Below are 21,780 nucleotides of genomic sequence, written 5' to 3' on the forward strand. Positions count from 1 at the left end.
TACTTGGGTACATTTACACACAATCGGCAGCTTGAGGTATCACGCGCGGCGGTTTGGCGCAGGTCGAATGAGCGAGAGTTACAACACGGAGAAACTTTCCGTGCGTGTCGGGTGTTCGAGTCCTCCGGGTTCCGTTACTTTCCAAGTCGGGTATTCTTTAACCGTGAAATATTTCTTTCGTATGACGTAATCTTGGGACTTTCCAAACGGCTTGGAAATTTACATGAGATAACGCATGGAAGGAATTATTACACGCACAGTTTGATCAACCGATGTCTCGAACCTAATCTTGCCGTCGGTCTTAAAGTCTGTGCGAGATTGAAGTGACTTTATAGTTATTCGCCGGTGCATCGCATGTGGTCACTGGTGGTAGTCAAGGGTCACACAATTCCTTTTTGCCACTTTACGCGCGATATCATCGTTATTGTTTCCTCGATCGCTCTTTCGTTACGAGCGCGATATGTAATAAGGCTTTAACTCAACAATACGTAGAGATGTCGTGATACTGTTGACATACCAGGTGTAGAAGTATGAAACCGGAATTCCCCTATAAATGGTGCCAGCGTTCAGTTTAGTGACCGTAAGACCGCTACTGCCGCGCTATTATATTCTCCTAACAGCTGACGAATATTGTCAACAAACATAACCCCAACTTTCATTCTCTAGTATATTTTTGTATAACCTTAAACATGTCACGTTTCGAGCCTACTAACTATGATTTGCGGACAGCATTGATTTTCTGTTATCATTTAAAGAAAACTGCTGCAGAATCACATCGAATGCTTGTCGAAGCTTACGGTGAATATGCTCTTGGTAAATCTCAGTGTTTCGAGTGGTTTAAAAAATTCAAAAGTGGTGATTTTGACGTGAGGAACGAAGAACTATGAACTATGAACTATGAACTATGAACTGCTGAAACCTGGTCAAACCGTCAATACTAATCGCTACCAACAACAAATGATCGATTTAAATCGAACATTGACTAAAAAACGACCAGAATATGCAAAAAGGCAACACAATGTCATTTTGCTCCATGATAATGCCCCATCACATACAGCAAAACGGGTCAAGGAAACGATCGAGTCGTTCAGTTGGGAATTACTACCGCATGCGGCTTATTCTCCAGACTTGGCTCCGTCCGATTATCACCTGTTCGCATCGCTAGGACACGCTCTCGCTAACCAACGCTTCGATTCGTATGAAAATGTGGAAAAATGGCTAGATAACTGGTTCGCTTCAAAAGATGAAAAGTTTTTTTGGCACGGCATTCATAAACTGCCAGAGAGGTGGGAAAAATGTGTTCAAAACAGTGGAAATTATTTTGAATAAAGTATTATTTATCACTTTCGAACAACAGACGTCTTATTTGTATAAAAGAATTCCGGTTTCATACTTCTACACCTGGTAATACTGATACGTTGATAATTTTCTTTTATTACCGAGTATTTTTTTAATGTTCAATATCATTTTTTAATATTCAATATACCGATATTTTTTTGATATTCAATATCAAAAAAGATATTTGATATTGTCAGTATCACTTCGTTTAAATTTTTCTTTGATATCTTCTTTCGAATACTTTTTTTTTTTCGAGAAATCGTATGTCAAAAAATATTGCAGTATACGTGGATAGAAACAATATTTACTTAAAAAAATATCCAGACGGTTTCCTTTTACCTCAACACTCAATAAATAACCGAAAATTAGTGCAACTTATGTTTTAAAGCTATCTTACGACTTCTGTTGATTTTTTGACGATTATTTATTGATGGCTGAAGTAAAAGGAAAGTGTCCGGGCATTTTTACAAGTGTGCAGAGTCAATGAAGAATGTCACTTTGCGCGTATATTGTTTTATTTTCACGTATACCGCGATAATTTTTAGCATACAATTACTCGCTTCTGATGCTATAAAACAAGGACAGTCATAGCTAGGAACCTTAACACATTCTTTTTAAGATTTTTAGATCACAAATCATAGAAAGTCTAGTGCAGACAATGTCAAAAGTATCTTTATATCATAGTAAGATTATTATTTATAGACGTACGAAATCCTCAAAAGTGGCTTGTGAGACAACACCTGATTTTTATATTATCTCTAATTCTAAGTTTTCCCAAGTTTGGATAATATTAATATCGATATTTTTGCTCCAATATTGATATCACCGATGATATCGATATTTTTATAGTACACGGAAAAAAGGGTTTGGTTGAATTAACCAAATATTTGATCGAATATGAACGATCCAGACATTCCGATTGAAGTAACCCGAATTCTGTTTAAGTTAACAAGATGTTTGGTTGATTGAAATAATTCGGGTTACTTCAATCGGAATTTCTGGATCTTTCATATTCGACCAGATATTTGGTTAATTCAACCAAATCTTTTTTTCTATGTATCATATTGTCACTTCTGACGATACGAACATGAGATATAATTCCCGAGCGCGCGGCGAAGCTTCCGATTAAAAGAGAATCGGAGGGCGAAATCGTGCTGGACATCACGCATTCGCTATGCATCCGGGAACGAGCGGGCACGGCGCATGAGCTGTATGGGGTGAGCGGCGCGCGAGGATCGATATTCATGTAACGTCCTTTTCAAGTTCATTGTCCTCTGCATCTGGACGAGAATGCGGACAATGCACCGCTCCCCGTTGAATACCTGTTTTTTTTTACAAACACGACACAACGAGGTTGTCATATCTCGTTCGTGCGTTAACAGCTATTCTTCTTTTTTTATTTTTGATGAATTCCGTTGATTTGTGCCTCCCCTTTCTGTGGCAGCGTCGGCGCCAGCGTTTCTATTTCTGTCGGTTCTACACCTTGTCATACATTTGCATGCCATTACTTCTAATACGCTCGGAACTCTCGTCCTCATCGCCCTCGCACTCGCAGGTCCTTGATTTCAAGGACTTTGTGTTGTAAAACCCGCTCCCACGCTCCGTGTAACACGTTTATCCCCGCGTTGCCCTCCAGCTCGACTACAATGTGGCGCCGCTCGGTCTATCGATCCCCCGCCAAGATTCCGCTGAATGGCCGTCAAAGAAATAAAAGGAATCATCGCACCTTCCGCAGTATCATCTCCGCCCACGCAATCCACATCCCCGAGTGCCGCCTATACGCCCGCCCCCCACGTTCTCTCGATATTAAGACTCTTACGACCTTATTCTCATAGAAATATCGTACACGATATTTCTATGAAAAGCTGTAGTTTATGCCACGTATATCATAACTTTTCACTGAGATATTGTGTGCGCTATTTTTGAAGAATACGGCCCGTAGTCTTTTATCGCGGAACTTTTTATTGATGACGTCAGAAGCGAGAGAATGCATGCCCAACATTCCTGTAAAGACTAAATAAACAGATACATACAAAAAATGACACTTGTCATCGATTGAGCGCACCTCTAAAATACTCCAAACACTTTCTTTTTGCTCTAACAATCAATATACAATCGTAAAATTAACGTGGTCATGCAAACTTCCTTTTTAATCACATTTTTTTCATTATCTTGTCACGTTTATTTTACGGTTATTTATTGGTTAGCAGAAAGAAAGTGTTTGCGGAATATTTTTGAAGCGTGTTTAATTTATTGCAAGTGTCATTTGTTGAATCTATCTATCATTTCGATATACTTTGTAAGCATTTTGGGCATGTATCGCTTCTGACGTCATAAATCAAGATGGCCGTGGCAAGAAGCTAGTAGACTTATTCTATAACTTTTAACGACAATGCCGTTATATTGTTATTGCGTAGATATAACATATGGTAGAAAAGACTAATAACAACTAGTGATATTCAAGACAGTATCATGCTAGTGACATTGCATGTGTCATACTGCAATTATTTTTAGCATGCGATTGCTCGAAAAAATATTGAATCGAAGTAGTACAGATATAGGTGCGAATATCGATACAAAAATATCTGGTATTGAAAGAAAAATATCGATACTAGTATTGTATCAGTAGTATCACAACATCCCTAATAACGACGATATTATTGTGTGTCGTTGCGCAGCTTTTCTATCATGTATTAATACCTGCGCAACGACAACATAACGATAATGACATTGTCGTTAAAAATTACAGAATTAGTAGGCCTTAATCTTCGATCGATGGTGTGAAAATGTCTCAATGTCACGAACCGTTTTATGATAATCCTGGCATGATAAAACAAACAAGACACCAACATCCAACGTTGGTTAATTTTAGTTTTTCCACTTCTTTTGCATATTTTTTTTGTTTCTTCAGTCACGTATGTATAACGATATGGAAATAGCTCGAGCTGAAAGGAAAGGTATTCATAAAAACGCGCCGTCGGTCGATCCGACGATAATGGATCCGCGGAACGCGTTTCCCTGCGGAGTGTTCTCGCACGCACAAAGTGGGAGGAATTCGAGGACAGCTATCGATTCCAGAAGCCGCTCCGCCCCCACGGAGGGAGCCCTTTTCGCCCCCCGTTGTGTGGGAGGATACGCGTGCTCGTTCGCGTCTTTCGCGAAAAAGCAGAAACCTCGCTCGTCCGCTCGCGAGTTAAGCTGCTTTCCTCCTGCTGCCAGCGTCGCGAGCTGTTCTCCGCAGGACCCGCCCGCCGTCGCCGAAGGACCCGCGCTTGTGTAATTCCCGCTTTAACTCCTGCTGCTCCGACATCTCTCCGTGTGCGGGCGCCTCAGGATATCAAGTGGATCCTCGGATCCACGTGGATTCGAGGATCGCTGTGGTGTGCACGAACGTAGGGACTCTCGTGCTCGTGCAGCTGTCTTTCTGCCTCTCCGAAATCGCGACTCCCCGCACTTCTCAGTGGATTCCAAAACGTCCGGGAATTCGCGTATCCTTGGACCCGTGCTCGTACAATTTTCCGCTTCAACACGCGCGCACACCAAGAGAGAATCAGTGGATCTTCGTTATCCAACTTCGATCTCACATGCTTGTAAAGGGATCACCCGTCACGGCTCCAGAAATTATTCACAGAGAATAGGGCTGCTGTTCGTTGTAGGACGCGTGTCGTCGTTAAGAGGGAACCCGGATTGGGTTCCCGACGCTTTGCGCTTTCAAAACTCCCTTGCTACTTGTCCGCGCACATCTTGCATGAATACGCGCTTTCGAATTATCCGCTCCGCGAGACCCCTCGGCTACCGGGATCCTCGCGTCCCAGTCCCCGAGGACTCGTCCATTCGAACGAGTCGCGTTGTCAAGGATACTTCGCACCACGCACTCGGATCCGTGCATCTCGGGATCCGCGGATCCAATATAGCCGGGATGGGGAAGGAATGGACTGCCAGTGCGTGGTCGTCTATACGGTGATCTCGCCCTCGACCACTATCGCGCCCGCGCTTCGCGTTCAGATCGAGGATACTCTCACGCGACCAACCACTCCTGGATGCGTCTCTTGGATCAGGCGCTACGTTAAAAGGTTCATCAGATTCGATCGTGTGTCCTCGAGAGTTTTATTAACGACTAGTTGTCTTTACGATTGCGATCGAATCGCCGTGGCGATTGAGATATACGTGTGTATTTTCCGCGGATTTTTTTCCATAGGATAACGTTCACCTGGTTATTGATACTTGAAACTCTTTCGCGCATCTGAGTCTTCCCTCGGGAAGAGGGATCGGAAATTAATAATCATTCTCGAATTGTCGATCATTACAGAGCTGTAGCGGCTTACTTGCGTGCATTGAATCTCAGCCCCAACAATGCAGTCGTCCACGGAAATTTGGCGTGCGTTTATTACGAGCAAGGGTGAGTGTAGTTCTGCAATAAAAATGCGTTTCGCGTTTGCAATCAAAAAGACAAGTATATAAACTCCACGAAACCTAACGGCGATCAGTATCGCGTACGTATTAATCTTCTTGATACATTTTTATATGTAATTAATGAGTTCCTAGTATGTACACAGAAGTTATTCCACAAAACGTGGTCTGGAGAAATTTTTTTTTAAATCTAACGTAGCAAACATCAAGAACGATTGATCATTATTAAACATTTTATTTTTTATAATATAATTTTTTACATAATAAATTATTATATAATGTTTAATGACTTTTGCAGACTTACCGTTGTAAGAAAAAAGGAATTGCACAGATCTATTGTTCAGTCATAATAGTTGTCAAGATATATTCTTTGAGAAAAGAATTCACGAAATAAAAACATTTTGTATTATATATATACAATACAAAAAAATTTTGTACTATCTGACTCGACATTGAGTCGATTCTGCGTATAAAAATCAAAGAAGTGATTTTCTCGATCACAGAACGAGCAAAGCAAAGTTCAACGTTTTGTAACTTCCATAAAGATAATAATGAGATAATTCAGGAAAAATTTGATAGCTCAGAGTCTTTAGTTTTTTCACAAATGGGTCATGTTTGCAGTATACCACTTTCTCGTAACATTTATTCATAGACACTTCCTCGCCGGACATTTTATTGTTCGCGTTAGTTGGTCGTTTGACATTTTATCATCCAGAAAATTAGAACACACATATCTACGTGGCAACGATTTGCCAAAGTTCATGTTCCCAATGATATGGCATATTAAATTAATTAACAAAATGGCAAATTAAACGGTAAGAGATGAAGTCTCGTAAATAATGGAATATTAAGGGAACAAAAAAGTATAATAGACGACGAAATATATTAAGAGCAAGTGTCTACGAATAAGTATTTTGATTTATCATTCAATCGTAAAACTTATAAATAATATGACCTTCTGTCTTGACGTTGTTGATTCGTGTCAAGTTTTAAGATACAAAAATTGACCCGTTGTACTATTTGAGGAAGATAAAAGATCCGTCTGTTGAATTGTCTATTACAATCTGGATTCTTCGTTAAAGGTGATCGTTGCCAATGTTTTGGAGCAAATAAAAAATAACGGTTTAAACAGTTAGACCCGTTAAAAATTTATTGATTTAGCGCCATCTACACGCGCGTGTATACGTCTCGATACACCTTCTTGGGCGTAAGTGGTACAACTCAACGACTGGTCAGACACTCTTTTATAAATTTTACGGCCAGTGACTACGTTTAGCAGAGAAAGCTACTTCGTAACTATTGTAAAATTCGTGGGTCTAGTTGCTATATCCTCTTAGATTCAGCCAAGATAAAAAATATACCAATTAGATTCACGAGTTTTACAAAAGTTACAAAGCAGCTTTCTCTGCTGAACGCGAACAAGTCGAAAAAACATTGGGTACGTTCAGAAAACACAATAACAATAGTTGTGCAACCGTTGAATGATTATCGCCTTTGATTGAAGTATTCTTTTGGATCTATAATAGGTCTGAAAGAATATTCCAATGGCATTGAGTGCTTACTCGACCGTTGTTTTGTGAACGTAGCCATTATTTTTATGTTATGATTGAATGGCGGTTAGAGTTTTCAAATGGTACGATTCAGTGACAGAGGTTAAAGAACCATTTTATTTTTTAATTGACGGGCTCATTAACTGATTCGAAAATTCTTTACTTCCAAATAGAACAATTCACCGATCTTTCAGACTTTTATTATTCATTGGACTGAAAAGTGGATCTGACAAATCTTTTGCCTAACAGAAAATATAAGTCCTTGTTTAAACATAAGGATTAATGGAATTTGAAAGTGTCAAGAAGATAATTGACGCTAAGCAGAATATATGAATTCCAATTTATTTTACATTCATCTCTAATATTGCAGGCTTATCGATTTGGCTATCGACACATATCGACGCGCTATCGAGTTACAGCCGAACTTTCCTGATGCATACTGCAACTTGGCGAACGCTCTCAAAGAAAAAGGTCAAGTGGTTGAAGCGGAAGAATGTTACAATACCGCCCTCCGACTCTGTCCTACACACGCCGATTCTCTCAATAACTTGGTGAGAAATTGTACCTTTGCGTACTAAACACGAGAAATAATGATCAAGGAATGTGAACGAGAAACGTGAACGTTGTGTTTGCTCTTTTTTTCTCTAGGCCAACATAAAGCGCGAGCAAGGCTTCATCGAGGAGGCAACTCGTTTATATCTTAAGGCTCTGGAAGTATTTCCGGAATTCGCGGCTGCTCACAGCAATCTCGCCTCCGTTCTGCAGCAACAGGGAAAACTGAACGAGGCGCTGATGCATTACAAGGAAGCAATTCGCATACAGCCGACTTTCGCCGATGCTTATTCGAATATGGGTAACACACTGAAGGAGATGCAGGATATCCAAGGTGCTCTACAGTGCTACACGAGGGCGATACAGATCAATCCGGCTTTCGCCGATGCTCATTCCAATTTGGCATCGATCCACAAGGATTCCGGCAACATTCCCGAAGCAATTCAATCCTACAGAACCGCCCTGAAATTGAAGCCAGACTTCCCGGACGCCTACTGCAACCTGGCACATTGTTTGCAGATAGTATGCGACTGGACTGACTACGAAGCCAGAATGAAGAAGCTGGTGTCCATAGTCGCCGAGCAGTTGGATAAAAATAGATTGCCTAGCGTACATCCACATCATTCCATGCTCTATCCTTTGTCACACGAATTCAGGAAGGCGATCGCTGCTAGGCATGCGAATCTTTGTATCGAAAAGGTGAGCTTCCACATTTACCGAATTCAATAACAATTTAACAGACGTTTTTCTGATCCTTCGCCACAATCGTATTCATTGATGACATCAGAAATAAGACAATTCATTCAAGATTTTTGCAAAGTATGTTAAAATAAAAGATATCAATAAGATAACATTTAGGATCGATTGAGATTTGTAAAATATAACAGAAACTTTCCTTTTGCTTCAATAAGTAACTGTGAAATTAACATTAATATTCCGTCTCGTTTGTCAGGTTACATATCTTCACTATTACTTCGGTACTTATATGTCAAACGAATGATTTATTGCAGATTCACGTCCTTCACAAGCAACCATACAAATATCCGCGAGCACTTGGCATACGGTTAAAGATTGGTTACGTTTCGTCCGATTTTGGCAACCATCCGACTAGCCATCTGATGCAATCGATTCCCGGTCTGCATGACCGCGAGAAAGTCGAGATATTTTGTTACGCGCTTAGCAATGATGACGGCACGACTTTCCGCGCAAAGATCGCGCGCGAGACCGAGCATTTCGTCGACTTGTCGCAAGTAGCGTGCAACGGCAAAGCTGCTGATCGCATCAACGCGGATGGCATCCACATTCTGGTTAACATGAATGGCTATACGAAGGGTGCTAGGAACGAGATATTTGCATTACGACCGGCACCGGTACAAGTCATGTGGCTGGGTTATCCCGGCACTTCCGGCGCCAGTTTTATGGATTATCTCATCACGGACGAGGTCACTTCGCCATTGGAACTCGCGAGTCAGTACAGCGAGAAGCTGGCCTACATGCCGCACACTTACTTCATCGGGGACCACAAGTACATAATTTTTTATTTCACGAAGATTATTCAAATAAACGGAAAAGACGTTAAAATACAAAAAAAATTATACGATCACGATTTTACAAAAATATTTTGCAAGAGAGAGTTTTTATTTCAATTTGCTTATTTATAACCATGTTAATTGATTTTTTTTTTCAGACAAATGTTCCCTCATCTGAAGGAACGCTTGATTCTAACAGACAAGTTGAATCAAAAAGGCAAGGTCGCGGACAACGTGGCAGTGATCAATGCTACCGATCTTTCTCCGATGATTGAGAATACTCTGGTGAAAGAAATACGAGAGGTGGTGGTACCAGACGCCAAGAATAAACCCGTTGAGATCTCCTTGAAGGTAGCAGAGTTACCGACTACCACTCCGATCGAAACGATGATTGCCTCCGGGCAATGTCAGATGTCCGTAAACGGCGTTGTCGTGCAAAATGGCATGGCCACCACGCAAGTAAACAATAAAACTGCGACTGGCGAGGAGGTGCCTCAGAATATTGTCATCACGACTAGACAGCAGTACGGTTTGCCCGAGGATGCCGTTGTATACTGCAATTTCAATCAGTTATACAAGATTGATCCACTTACACTTCACATGTGGGCACATGTGAGTAATTGATCGAAAGTTTTTTTTAAGGCTCCTGACAGCATTATAATTTCTGGCTTCTAATATCTAACATGACTGTACCGACTGACTGAAGAGCTTGAAGAAATTAACTCCTGTTGCATCGCATTATAGTTAATGTCTGACTAATTTGATTTCAGATTCTGAAACATGTGCCCAATTCCGTATTATGGTTGCTTCGTTTCCCAGCAGTTGGTGAACCCAATCTCCAGGCTACTGCGCAACAATTGGGTCTTACACCCGGAAGGATCCTTTTCAGCAATGTCGCCGCTAAGGAAGAGCATGTAAGACGAGGCCAGTTGGCTGACGTATGTTTAGATACACCTCTCTGCAATGGACACACAACCAGTATGGACGTTTTGTGGACTGGAACACCAGTGGTCACGCTACCGGGCGAGACTCTTGCATCTCGCGTCGCCGCTAGTCAATTGAACACACTTGGTTGTCCTGAATTGGTGGCACGTACACGCCAGGAATATCAGGATATCGCTATCAGGCTCGGCACTGATAGAGAATAGTAAGTTTTTCAATGCTCATTTCACATTGAACTTTGTTAAATTTTCCATCCAAAAAAATGAATGTTATGTGTAAAAAAGATAATCTTGCTTCATGAAAGAATAGTTAGCAACGTATATAATATGGACTTCCTTTTTCCTAGCTTGAAAGCCACTCGAGCTAAGGTTTGGAAAGCACGATCGGACAGTCCACTGTTCAACTGCAAATTATACGCGATGGGTATGGAGATGCTGTACACAAAGATGTGGGAGCGTTATGCACACGGAGAAAGTCCCGACCACGTGTCGGCTCTCGACAAGAACGACAGCCAGAAGTCGTCGAGCATGTCCTAAAAGGTTTTACTTTTACGACACGCCTCACGATTTACTTTACTCAGCTTCGACTACGCGATTAACGATTTCTCTTCCCCGGAAACTTTAGCATTTACAAGAAACTACGGCTAATATATCTTACTCCCACTTGAAGTCTCTTATAAATTTCCGTATCTCTGCCAACCGCTGTTTTGTACGATAAATTCACGGACCTTAGAATATAGACAGTAGATGTTAATATATACCTCATATACAAGTCCGAGTATGCGTAAAATATTGAAAAGTCGTAAGTTGATTTCGCGCGGTACTCCCAAGCAGTGTTCTCCCTTCATTGTTCTTGTTTGATCTTTTCAATGTTTGATTTTTCAATTATTTTTCTTTTTTCTTTCGAATATTTACGGATTCGATTGTGTGAAGTTTTACGAAAAGCACACAACTACGTGTAAACAAGATTTTATTCAGGAGAAAACGAAATTTAGATATTGCTGAGAACATCAAAAACGTAAGAACAATATTAGGGAGGAAGTTCGAATGATATTGATTGTAAAATAGGAACAATATGTTCCATCTTCTTTAAATCCCTACAGGTTGTTGCTTTTTCGCAGAATATGATCTCACCGATATCCGCGGAATAAAGCAAACAAAATATCGATTGTCGCATTGTCGTTTATCTAAGGAACTGAGGAGGAGGAAAGTTCTAATGTTCCAAATTTTAAGAATTTTATTAGATTTTTAAAAAATTCAGAAGTAAAAAGAAACTCGGAATTTGGAAGAAAAGAACAAAAATTAATATATAAAAAATTCTTTTTTGTAGGATTTAATTTCATGTGAAATTCGCTTGATAATTTGCAATTGAGAATCTATGGCACATTTTGTTTATATTATTTTGCTCATATCAATTTGACGAAAAAAACCTAAAAAAAAACATCGTATCAAGACATCCATCCTCGCTTTCTATAGACGATCTTTTAATGTGAGGAGGGTATCCTTGTGCATGTGATTTGCCGAAAAAAATGCAAGGACACGTAACAAAGATTAGTAGCTAATCAAGTTCCTTATATTCTACTATTTCACTCTCACACATCGCGAGAAGAATGAAGGGCCGCAGGCTGAGAAGTAGATTTTTCCAGAAATCTGAGACTCAAGGATCTAATACGATGATCCTTTGAAGGATAATTTGATGATCCTTCTAACGGACGATCCCAGATAGAAAAAGAGAATTTCTCGAAGTTCAAAGATTTTAAGAAATAAATATCCCCGCAAAGTTTTTAAGACCAGAGATATACAAATCTGGACGTGAAGATCTATGAAATCCTATTTCACCCAAAATTTCAACAATTCCAGAACTTAAAGGTTAAAGTGCCAAGGATCCAAGTTTTTCGCATTATCTCAGGTATAAAAAAAAAATGCTCTCGATCGAGAGTCTCGAAGGTGTAAAAATCCAAAAATTGTGTAAAAGCAGCGAAAGTCGAAGAACTGACGAGAGTTCAAACAAAAAATAAATAAACGAAAAGTTGAAAGAACTTAGAAACTTAAGAAGATCGATCTGAGAAGGATCCAGGGATTTTAAGTAGGCGAGTGTCCCATAATAGTTCCTCCAAGATCCTACAGAAGGATTTTGAGGAGCGAGATGTTATTTAGCAGCCGCGGACAGTGATTTATGCAATTGTATTATATCGAGCGACTAATATATAGTATGATATAAGTGTAAATATTAAGAATAATTGTTAGTTATTTACGTTTAGATCGATTACGAAGACGGCGCGATTTGCGATATTGCGACAAAGATAAACAGTAGCTAAGAGAAAGATAATTGTAGCGCACTGATGTACGTCTAGAGAATAAAGAACGATGAACTAAACGATCTTTCAACGGTGTCCCGGTTGCATTGCTCGTATTCTGCGATCTGAGAAGTTTAATTCGTCGATCCGGCGTCCTTATCCGGTAAAATTCGCAGGACTGCGTGACTCAAGTAGGACTAAAGAGAAGGGAACATTCGAGGGACTCGTGCTTAGTTCGATAATCGCTCAAGTAATTGTATTATATTTTCAATATGTTCCGGATCTTTCTCTAAATATATATGTATACACACGCACACACACACATAAATATATATATATATATATATATATATATATATATATGTATATATATATATATAATTATTGATGTATTTAATTAAATAAATATGGGTTACAAATCACGGTTATGCGAAATTTGTTGCGACTCGGCCACCTGTCGTGGACAGACGAATCGCTGACATCGACATTTTGAAGGAATGCGACTTTCGACAGACGGCGGTTCTCCATTTACGCGCGTATATACGTAGAGGCGTGTACGTTTCGCGCATAGTATCAATGTAATCCGATTCAACCCGTTTCAGCGGATAGCCCTAATTTATCGGATCCCGTGTACAGCATTTAACTATTCCCTCCGGATATACGCGGTATAAGCAGTATCTCTCCGACACATCGGTAAAGTCCATTTCCAGTCCCTTCGCGCGAATGTTGATCGACGAGGGAAAAGGGTGTTCTGCGATTCCCCCTGCGCTGTGTTGTTACGTGCTGCAGTCTGATGTGAATACGCAGAACCTGGCCGTTCGTCTATTTAGTGATCAATGAGTCATAAATAAAGCACACCGTCGTTCCGTCGTGAAGGGTTATTTTGGCCTCTTCGTGATTCTGATGCTCGCTAGATTCAGAGGATCCATGGTTCTCGTTGTCTCGCGGCACGAAGGTCTCGGCAACGCTATTAGACGATTATTAAAGATATATATCGTCCGTGAACCGCACGTTTTTCCTCCCTTTTTCTTTTAGAAAGTGAGAAAGAGTGGCGCGTATTAGAGAGCCGCTTTTTCACAGCATCCGATATCGCGTAGGTGTGCCCGCGCGTATTGTCCGTCCGTTCGGTCGGCGGATCGCATTTCTTCCGCATATCCGCCCACTGTCGGGATTATCAGCAACGTGTCGACGCCTCACGATAGCCGTTATTTGTTGCACGCCGGTTACGTAGCAGATAAAAGCGTTATAATGCGGGCGTTTAGCTTTCACGACGTTCGCTTATCGCGCGCTCAAACGCGGTCCAATCGCCGAGACTTTAATTGCGGCCTCGTCACAGCGGCTCTCCGGCGAGAACGCGCGTTTTGCAGTGTAGCCCCGAAAGCGCAGCCACTTTTAGGCGCGTTACATTTACTTATTGCATCTACCTCGCGCAGCGAGAAAAAACGCCGGGCAGCGTGCACTGAGTGGTCGTCTACAATACGTGGAGCAAGCTTGGCGTGACAGCAGAAACAGGAAATAAAAATATTTTATTTCGCTTACGCCTGTACTCCGCCTATAGTTCCCTCTTACGCTTGCGAAAGTCTTTCTGTCAAATAAGTACTTCCGGTGTAAGGAAGCTACAAGTTCAGACACACATATATATATATATATATATATATATATATATATATATAAAAGTGAAATAAATTAGTTTTACTTCTTATTCTTATTTCATACGCTAAGTTTACACTACGTATTTTAGACTTGAGTCTTGAGTGCCGAATTAGGCGCGAATCGGGCGCCCACACTCGGGCGATTCTACGCTCGAACGTCGGCGCTAAAAATTACATCGTCGGGGTTTTCGGGTCACGACGTGTGTGTACATTAGCGGCGTCGCGCGCAGTGAAGCTCGAATTCTCGCTTTCGGCAGCACAGCAGTGGCACTGCGATCGCGTTCCATGCGGCCCTTAGGCGCAGTATCGATTGCCACCACCTTGCGAGGGTGAAACTGGGTCGAAAACACCCTTCCCCACCGGGAGAGTAGTTGCCGTTCGCTCGCTCTCACTCCCACTTCCACTCTGTGCACGCCATTTTAAAATATTCCCTTGCTCTCTTACTCTCCCTCCCCCGCTACCCCTTTGTTTAATATAATGCAGTGTGCTATTTGCACTGCGCTAAAATATTTTACTTTTTCAATCGTGACTTTATTTCCGTCGATTATTATATTGCACTACTATCCCGAATCTCAAAAATTTCCAGCGCAAGCATCCTGGACATTGCTTTCTCTTCCTTATCATAGTAACCAATAAATTTGACCTGCGAGAATAAATGAAGAAAGAAGGATAACAACTGGGAGCAAAAGGTTGAATATATAGTAATATTTTGAATATCAATCGAGCAAATAATTCAATCCGGTATGAATAATGAAGATCTAATAATAGATTCCAATAAATTTTGTTGTATTCCTGACAAACGATACAGTAACTAGTACAGTAGATATCCTGTGATGTAGATACAGTAGATATCCTGTGGAATATCTTTAGATATATATATTCTTATATCCTGTAAAAAAATCTTTAATCTCTTTAAGACAAGAATTTAATATATTCTTAAATAAACTAAAGCTAACTAAATTTTTTTTAAAGCACAAAAATAATGTATTCCTGAAGAAAAAAAAGAGAGAGTTTATTAAGATAATATTTATGAATTTGACTTATTCTAATTCGAACATCACGAACAAGAAATGTATTTTTATTCTCTCTCTCTCTCTCTCTCTCTCTCTCTCTCTCTCTCTTTCTCTTTCTCTGCCTCTTTATTGTTCTTTCCCGCGCGCAAACTTATTGTTACACTTTCACCAGTTGCTGTCGCTTTTATTGTCGCCAATAATTAGAATAGATCACATCCCTAACGATATCGTTCCGCTCGCGATATATTTGTGTTCGTTACATCGCGCTGTTTACTTTTGTCTCCTTGGACGGCGGGGGGGAAAGGGGAGTGACAGGAAGAGGAACGGCAAGCGACGTAGACGCTCTTTTTAACTTCGGCCACACATCGGTGTTGTTGATATTGTTAATAAACCGTGAGCGATCGTTTATGAATGTCAGGGACTCGTCCCAGATCCTGAATAGACTACAACGTGTCTATATCTATGTACTCTCGACGCGGCCCATTTACCCTCTTCTTCCTCGGTGATCTACGTACGTATTTCATTGGATCCCCTCCGCCGTCTTGTTCTACCGTCTCCTCTTCCTTTCCTTTCACCCTTCTCGCAGTGGCGGAAACGTCGACTTTCAGCGACTCACCTCGTACCCCAACTCGAGATATACACCTTTTCCTTCGAACGAAAAAAGATCGCCCAGAGACAATTATAATTGACAATGTTTATATATATATATATATATATATATATATATATATATATATATATATTAATAATTGCACTGTATACATTAATATTCACATAACGAAATCGAACTCTTTACAATTCGTCGAGTTGCTTACGCGTATCAAGGAGTGTCACTTCTTCGAGCGTTCGCATTGCCTGACAGTGATACTCAAAGTACCGAATATTTCTCCTAACATCTAATATTATATAGATATATTCAGTAAACATATTTACGTTAAAGCGATATATATTCCTCCAGTGAGAAGTGCTCGTGCAAATTACCATATGCAAAAGGAATTTTCCGGATTTTTGCCTCAGAACGCTCTACGCCACTGGTTCACCCTGCCTGTGCACCCTCTTTGCTTCTTTATCCACGTATTCCAACCACCCCGCGGTTCATCCATCCCCCCGTGAGCCCCGTGATGTTCAGTGTCACGTGGGTAGGCTAGTAGGCTGCCGGATCGAGCGTTCGCCCCTCCGTTCGCCAGAACGGGGTAGCTCGCTCGCGTTTGCGTTTCGTACCGTGGGGAGACCGGGGATGGGGGGGGGGAAGGGCGAAGGAGGGAGGGGGGAATCTTTGACATAAATAATCAGTAGTGGAGCACCACGGTGCCGGCCCCGGTCGCCACGGCAACGGCATCGATCGAGGCCTACCACGAGGTCGAAGCCGAGCTACCCTCCTGCTAAACCGCTTTTTTCTTCCTTCCCTCGACTTTCTTATCTCCTTCGACCCCTCCCGCATCCCGATCTGCCGATAGCGCTGCCCCGGCTCTCTTCCGCTCTGCTTTTCTTAACGATTCGCACGGTCGCTTCCGCTTCCTGGCTGCCCCGGTCGTCGCGTTCATCAGGGGAAGGCGATTTCCCGCTGGAAGCGACGCGGATTACCCGCCGTTTCCACGACGGCTGCGGGAGTTTTGTGCTCGCGTCGCGTATCGATTATATTGCGGATACGCAGGAGGCTTCGAAAGTGCGTACAATAAATATCGTATAAGTAACTCCGGGGGAATTCAGCAGTTAGAAATGTGTGTGTGTGTGTGTGTGTGTGACACACCACCGAGAATTCTGTAAGATATTCTCGTTGAGGAAAATTTCCAATTGAAAATTTTCACTTCCAGTCTGGCTAAAGAGAGAATCCGTTAAGTGCGAAGAGGATTTAATTTAATATGTCGCATTATTAAATAACGCTTCTTCTACGTTGATTAATGAATATGTCGGTAAATATCCTTGGAGGAGAGATACGGTATTATTCGTTTGAAATAACACCTGAATGAAAATCTTACGTCATTCCACACGAACGCCCTGTATATAGCGCAAAATGAATGAGAGCGCGAATTGTGAATTGAGTGTCAAAAAGGGCAATGCCGCGAAGAAACGAATATTTCGAAAAGTTTTCCTCGAGATGGAGTTTTGCAGAAACACTCCGCAATGAAAACCGAGTCTTACCTAGTAACCTATTTTACTATATTCGAGTGCGCTGGATCGATGGCCCGTTTTGTCGGAAACGCGTTCGTTTCGCAACGTCTATACATATCTCTCTCTCTACCTCCCCCCTCTCTTTCTCAAACTCAGCTGGTACACTTTAAGAAAAAATTAGTCAATCTCATTAAAACTGTAATTACTTTTGACGTCAAATATTCTTGTTGTCCTAACAAAAAAGTATCAATAGGAATACGCAATAAGATTATTACCACTAAACTATAGTAACACTTATACTACACAAAATGATTTTTTACAATAACGATTTCATTATGCGATTATAGTTACAAGTACCAAGTTTTTTTATCAATGTAAAATATACAATATTTAACGTACTTCAATTTAACATTTCTGAAACATTAACCAGAAAGAATCACTTCCTAAATTTATATCGTATTCTCAAACTTCAAACCGCAATAAAAACCTAGCCACTGAGGAGAATATATTCCCTTTGAACTCTTTGGCAATCACGCGTATTTGAATTGTCCGCAAATTCTCTATATCGCAACATCTAGATTTTAAAGAGAAGTTATCGTCGCGAGGAGGGCTTTCAGGCGTGTGCGTGAAAGCCCTTTCCCTTCGTGATTCGCGGGACGTGGGAAAAGCTCCGAGGAGAGAGAAGGAATCGCCGTGAGTCCGCGTGCAATCTGTGGCGAGTCCAACGTTCGTGCATGGCGCTCGTGACGAGGCGTTTCAAGGCTGAACTCGGCTCCCCCCCTCGCCCTCTCCCCCGTCCCGCCGCTGTCGGCTTCGTCGCCGTCTATCCTCCTCACGTATATCCCCGCCGCACACCGCACCATTCTGCGCTGAACCGCGCCGCGCTACGCGTAGCGACGGATCTATCCTATCGCATGACTCCGCAGCGTTACGCAACAGCCCGAGCGCGAGTGTGAACGCGGCGGTGTTGCCGTGCGTGTTGCGACGCGCGCGCGCGCGGCCTCGGCAGCTGAAGAGCGGAGGCGCGCGTGTACGATACACACGCACGCACGCACATATGCATGCAGCTACTACAGACCCTCGCGAGGCGTAAGGGCTCGGCTGGTTCGCGACAAGACGCAGAGAGACTACGGTGCTCCCGCTGAGAATCCTAGGTAAAGACTCGAACCAAACGGAGAGTTTGGATTTAGGTGTCCGTGCACTCGTGCGCAGGTAGACAGAACTTGTTAGGCAGAATAGAACTGAATAGAAAATCCTCTGTGCTATCGTAAGAAATGAAGTCGTTACACGTCGGGACAAAGCCGCCGCGAAACACGGACATCGAGCGATAACAAAGAGCTTGAGGAGAAATCAAAACATACCGGATCATCTTGTTACTATTTACGAATTATATTGCAATTCTAAGCAGAATCGTAAGTCTCGTAATTTGTTCTCGTAAAATTCGTTGTTATGAGTAGATTTACAAGTCTATGCAATATCATATGTCGTACAATCACTTGTAAATATCGTAAATTACATGAAATCGTAGATATTCGAGTAATTGTACGACATATGATATTGCATAGACTTGCACTTGCAGAATTTTACGAGAACAAGTTACGAGACTTACGATTCTGCTTAGAATTGCAGCATTAGTCTTACTTTTTATAAGAGCCGGGCTAGCCTGAAGGATAAAAGTAAGAAGTCAGTGAGAAACCGAAGAGAGACATAATTAGAGAATCGCAATTGAGTCGGAAATATTTAGATGACCCATTAATTGAGGCATTAGGCCAATCAAACATTCTGTATTAATTCAGTTGAGAATTAAGTTTAATTGCTCAGCGTCATTTTATTTCTGCAATAAAGTCCTGAGCTCGACTTGGAAAGGAACAAGTTAGTGATGTAAATCCTTATTCTACCGCGAAATAGTAATATAACCATATTAAACATATCTACTAGAACGATTTGTTTACGAGACTACCATAGAAACGTTATCAGTTATCGGTAATAATCGAACATTCGATTATTAGAGACAATAATCTTACACAATTTGTAAACTACCACAGTAATGATTGGCATATTAATAAAAGAAAGTTGGTCTACAAGGTCTACAGGGAAAAAAAATTGATTTGTAATCTAGAGGGTGTCTGGATTTAGGATATCTGTGCGCTCGTGTGCGAATAGAACTTGTTAAACTTGAATAGAAAGATTCTTTATTATTTCGTTAACTACCATGATAATTCTGAAAATATTAATGAAAGGGAATCACTCACAATCTATACAATGTGGTGAGATAACCTCTGAAGGAATATGTCTGTTTTCCAATCTCCTAGCAACAGCAAATATAGACGTGCAGCTCAAGATCACGCATGTAACGCAGGAGCACGCTGCTAACTGCTTGTAACATTACTCCGTCTTTCGCTGTTATCCGATTTTCACGTTTGCTAGCGAACAGTAAACAAACCCAAATATGTTCATACAGACATTTGCATCGCACGTGTTCATTCGCTAATTTCTTTTCATTAACATCTCATTCATTAACATAATTGCACTATAGTTGTTTATAAAAATGATAGAGAACTTTATTATTCGTTTTAACGTAGTAGTTTATAAAGTGATAGAGGACTTTTCTATTTGTTTTAACGAGTTCTATCTGTACAAATGAGCGCTCGCGGAATCTAAATCCAGACAGCCTGTATACATAGATCAAGCATTATTTTCACAGAGTAAAATTGGCAGTTTGAGATAAAGTAAGAAAACTGTTTTGGCACTATTATCCTTTAGTTTACTCTAGCTTAGAGCGGCTCAAGAGCCGCAATATTCTTAAAATATGTATGTAGCAAAGCTTTTATTTACAAGGAATTTAGTGGCTTTTAACTATCGCTCTTAGCTAGAGTGAGGAAGAAAATAGTCACAAAACAGCTTTCTCACTCTCTTAAACTGCGAATGTCAACTTCATCCTTGCTACAATAAAGGTACATAGATGTTTGATCTTTGTTATAGGATGTTCCAGAATAATGGCGCCATCGTCCGTGGGGATGTAGATTACGTCAAATTGAAGAAAAAATTCCTCTATCATTTTTCAAGAAACCATGTAAAATGATAAGTTATTAACCAATGAAGGTTCATGAATGATTACACGTCATGTGATAGATAATTTGTGATGATAACGTTTAGCGCCGTGTGCTTGTATATTAGGCCAAACTTAAGAAAAAAATCATCTAACGAAGTTTGATGTATTATCACGTATAGTCATGCGCTAATCTTCTTTAATTAATAACTACTAAGAATCTACGTGATTATTTACAAAATGGTAGAAGACTTTTTTGTTAATTAGATTTAATATGACACATGTTAAGAGAAAGAAAGAAGAACTTAATCTCAAGTACAAGAAAATGTACTGGTTACTTGGGCGGCGATCGAAGTTAAATGTGCACAACCAGTTATTATTGTATAAACTAGTGCTAAAACCGGTTTGGACATGTGGGCTGAAATTATGGAGTTGCACCAAGAAATCCAATATCCAAATAATTCAAAACTTCCAAGACAAAGTACTGTGTGGAATTGTGAATGCATGGTATGCACGTAATAATGATATCCATAAAGACTTGAAAATGGTTACAGTCAACGATGATTAAATCCATAGTAGTGAAGCACGAAGTATGGCTTCTAAAACACGACAACCTACTTATGCTGAACCTAATGGACCGAGACAACGTTGTGCGGAGACTCAAGAGGACCAAACCTTTTGATCTAGTGTCGAAAGCACCTTAACTACTCAAAAATCACTAGTATATAGAAGGAAATATTCAATGGAATAGTTCCTCACAAAAGTGATACTACTGAAATATAAACTGTTAGATAAGCGTAAACTTAGTTGCAGTATTGCGTATTATTAAAAAAAAAGAAATTTAATATATAGACATTGCCATTACAGCTTATCTAGGTAATTATTCACGAAATTTTTTTACTAATAACTCAAAATTTTACGTAGTTTTTTGAAAAATGGTACAGGAATTTTTTATTCCATTTGATCTAATATATAATTAACTATTGTATATTCAATAAAATACAAATCAAAGAAATAAAATATTTTTAACCTTGAGTATTTTACTGAACAATAAAATTATTTGAAAAGTCAACATATGTTTTGTTCAATTCTAATGTAAAATGAAGACCATTGAAACCAAGAAAACATATTGGGTTTTATTTTATTTCATTTGATCTAATATATAATTAACTATTGTATATTCAATAAAATACAAATCAAAGAAATAAAATATTTTTAACCTTGAGTATTTTACTGAACAATAAAATTATTTGAAAAGTCAACATATGTTTTGTTCAATTCTAATGTAAAATGAAGATCATTGAAACTAAGAAAACATATTGGGTTTTATTTTATTC

The 21,780-nt window shown here is 40.3% G+C and overlaps 1 protein-coding gene and 1 long non-coding RNA gene across 4 annotated transcripts in view; both read left to right on the plus strand.

The window, feature by feature from the left end:
* Nucleotides 1-12,701, plus strand: part of LOC116841450 (UDP-N-acetylglucosamine--peptide N-acetylglucosaminyltransferase 110 kDa subunit) — a 26,227-nt gene extending 13,526 nt beyond the window's left edge. For 2 of the 3 annotated variants that reach the window (XM_032809398.1, XM_032809397.1), the window contains exons 6-12: nucleotides 5,648-5,737; nucleotides 7,669-7,849; nucleotides 7,947-8,549; nucleotides 8,861-9,375; nucleotides 9,538-9,991; nucleotides 10,150-10,526; nucleotides 10,668-12,701. In XM_032809398.1, the coding sequence (XP_032665289.1) occupies nucleotides 5,648-5,737; nucleotides 7,669-7,849; nucleotides 7,947-8,549; nucleotides 8,861-9,375; nucleotides 9,538-9,991; nucleotides 10,150-10,526; nucleotides 10,668-10,857 (2,410 nt within the window). In that variant the 3' untranslated portion in view covers nucleotides 10,858-12,701. Of the gene's footprint in view, nucleotides 1-4,462; nucleotides 5,412-5,647; nucleotides 5,738-7,668; nucleotides 7,850-7,946; nucleotides 8,550-8,860; nucleotides 9,376-9,537; nucleotides 9,992-10,149; nucleotides 10,527-10,667 lie in introns of those variants that run through there. The other variant, XM_032809400.1, reaches the window with a different exon arrangement.
* A 3,867-nt stretch (nucleotides 12,702-16,568) lies between these two features.
* Nucleotides 16,569-21,239, plus strand: LOC116841338. The gene is made up of 2 exons (XR_004377540.1): nucleotides 16,569-18,548; nucleotides 20,377-21,239. It is a non-coding gene; the product is annotated as an uncharacterized LOC116841338 (long non-coding RNA).
* Nucleotides 21,240-21,780: the final 541 nt, after the last annotated feature.

The sequence above is a fragment of the Odontomachus brunneus genome, unplaced genomic scaffold (genome assembly GCF_010583005.1).
Source record: "Odontomachus brunneus isolate Ranch 3 - 2012 unplaced genomic scaffold, Obru_v1 Obru_scaffold_015, whole genome shotgun sequence".
NCBI lineage: Eukaryota > Metazoa > Arthropoda > Insecta > Hymenoptera > Formicidae > Odontomachus > Odontomachus brunneus.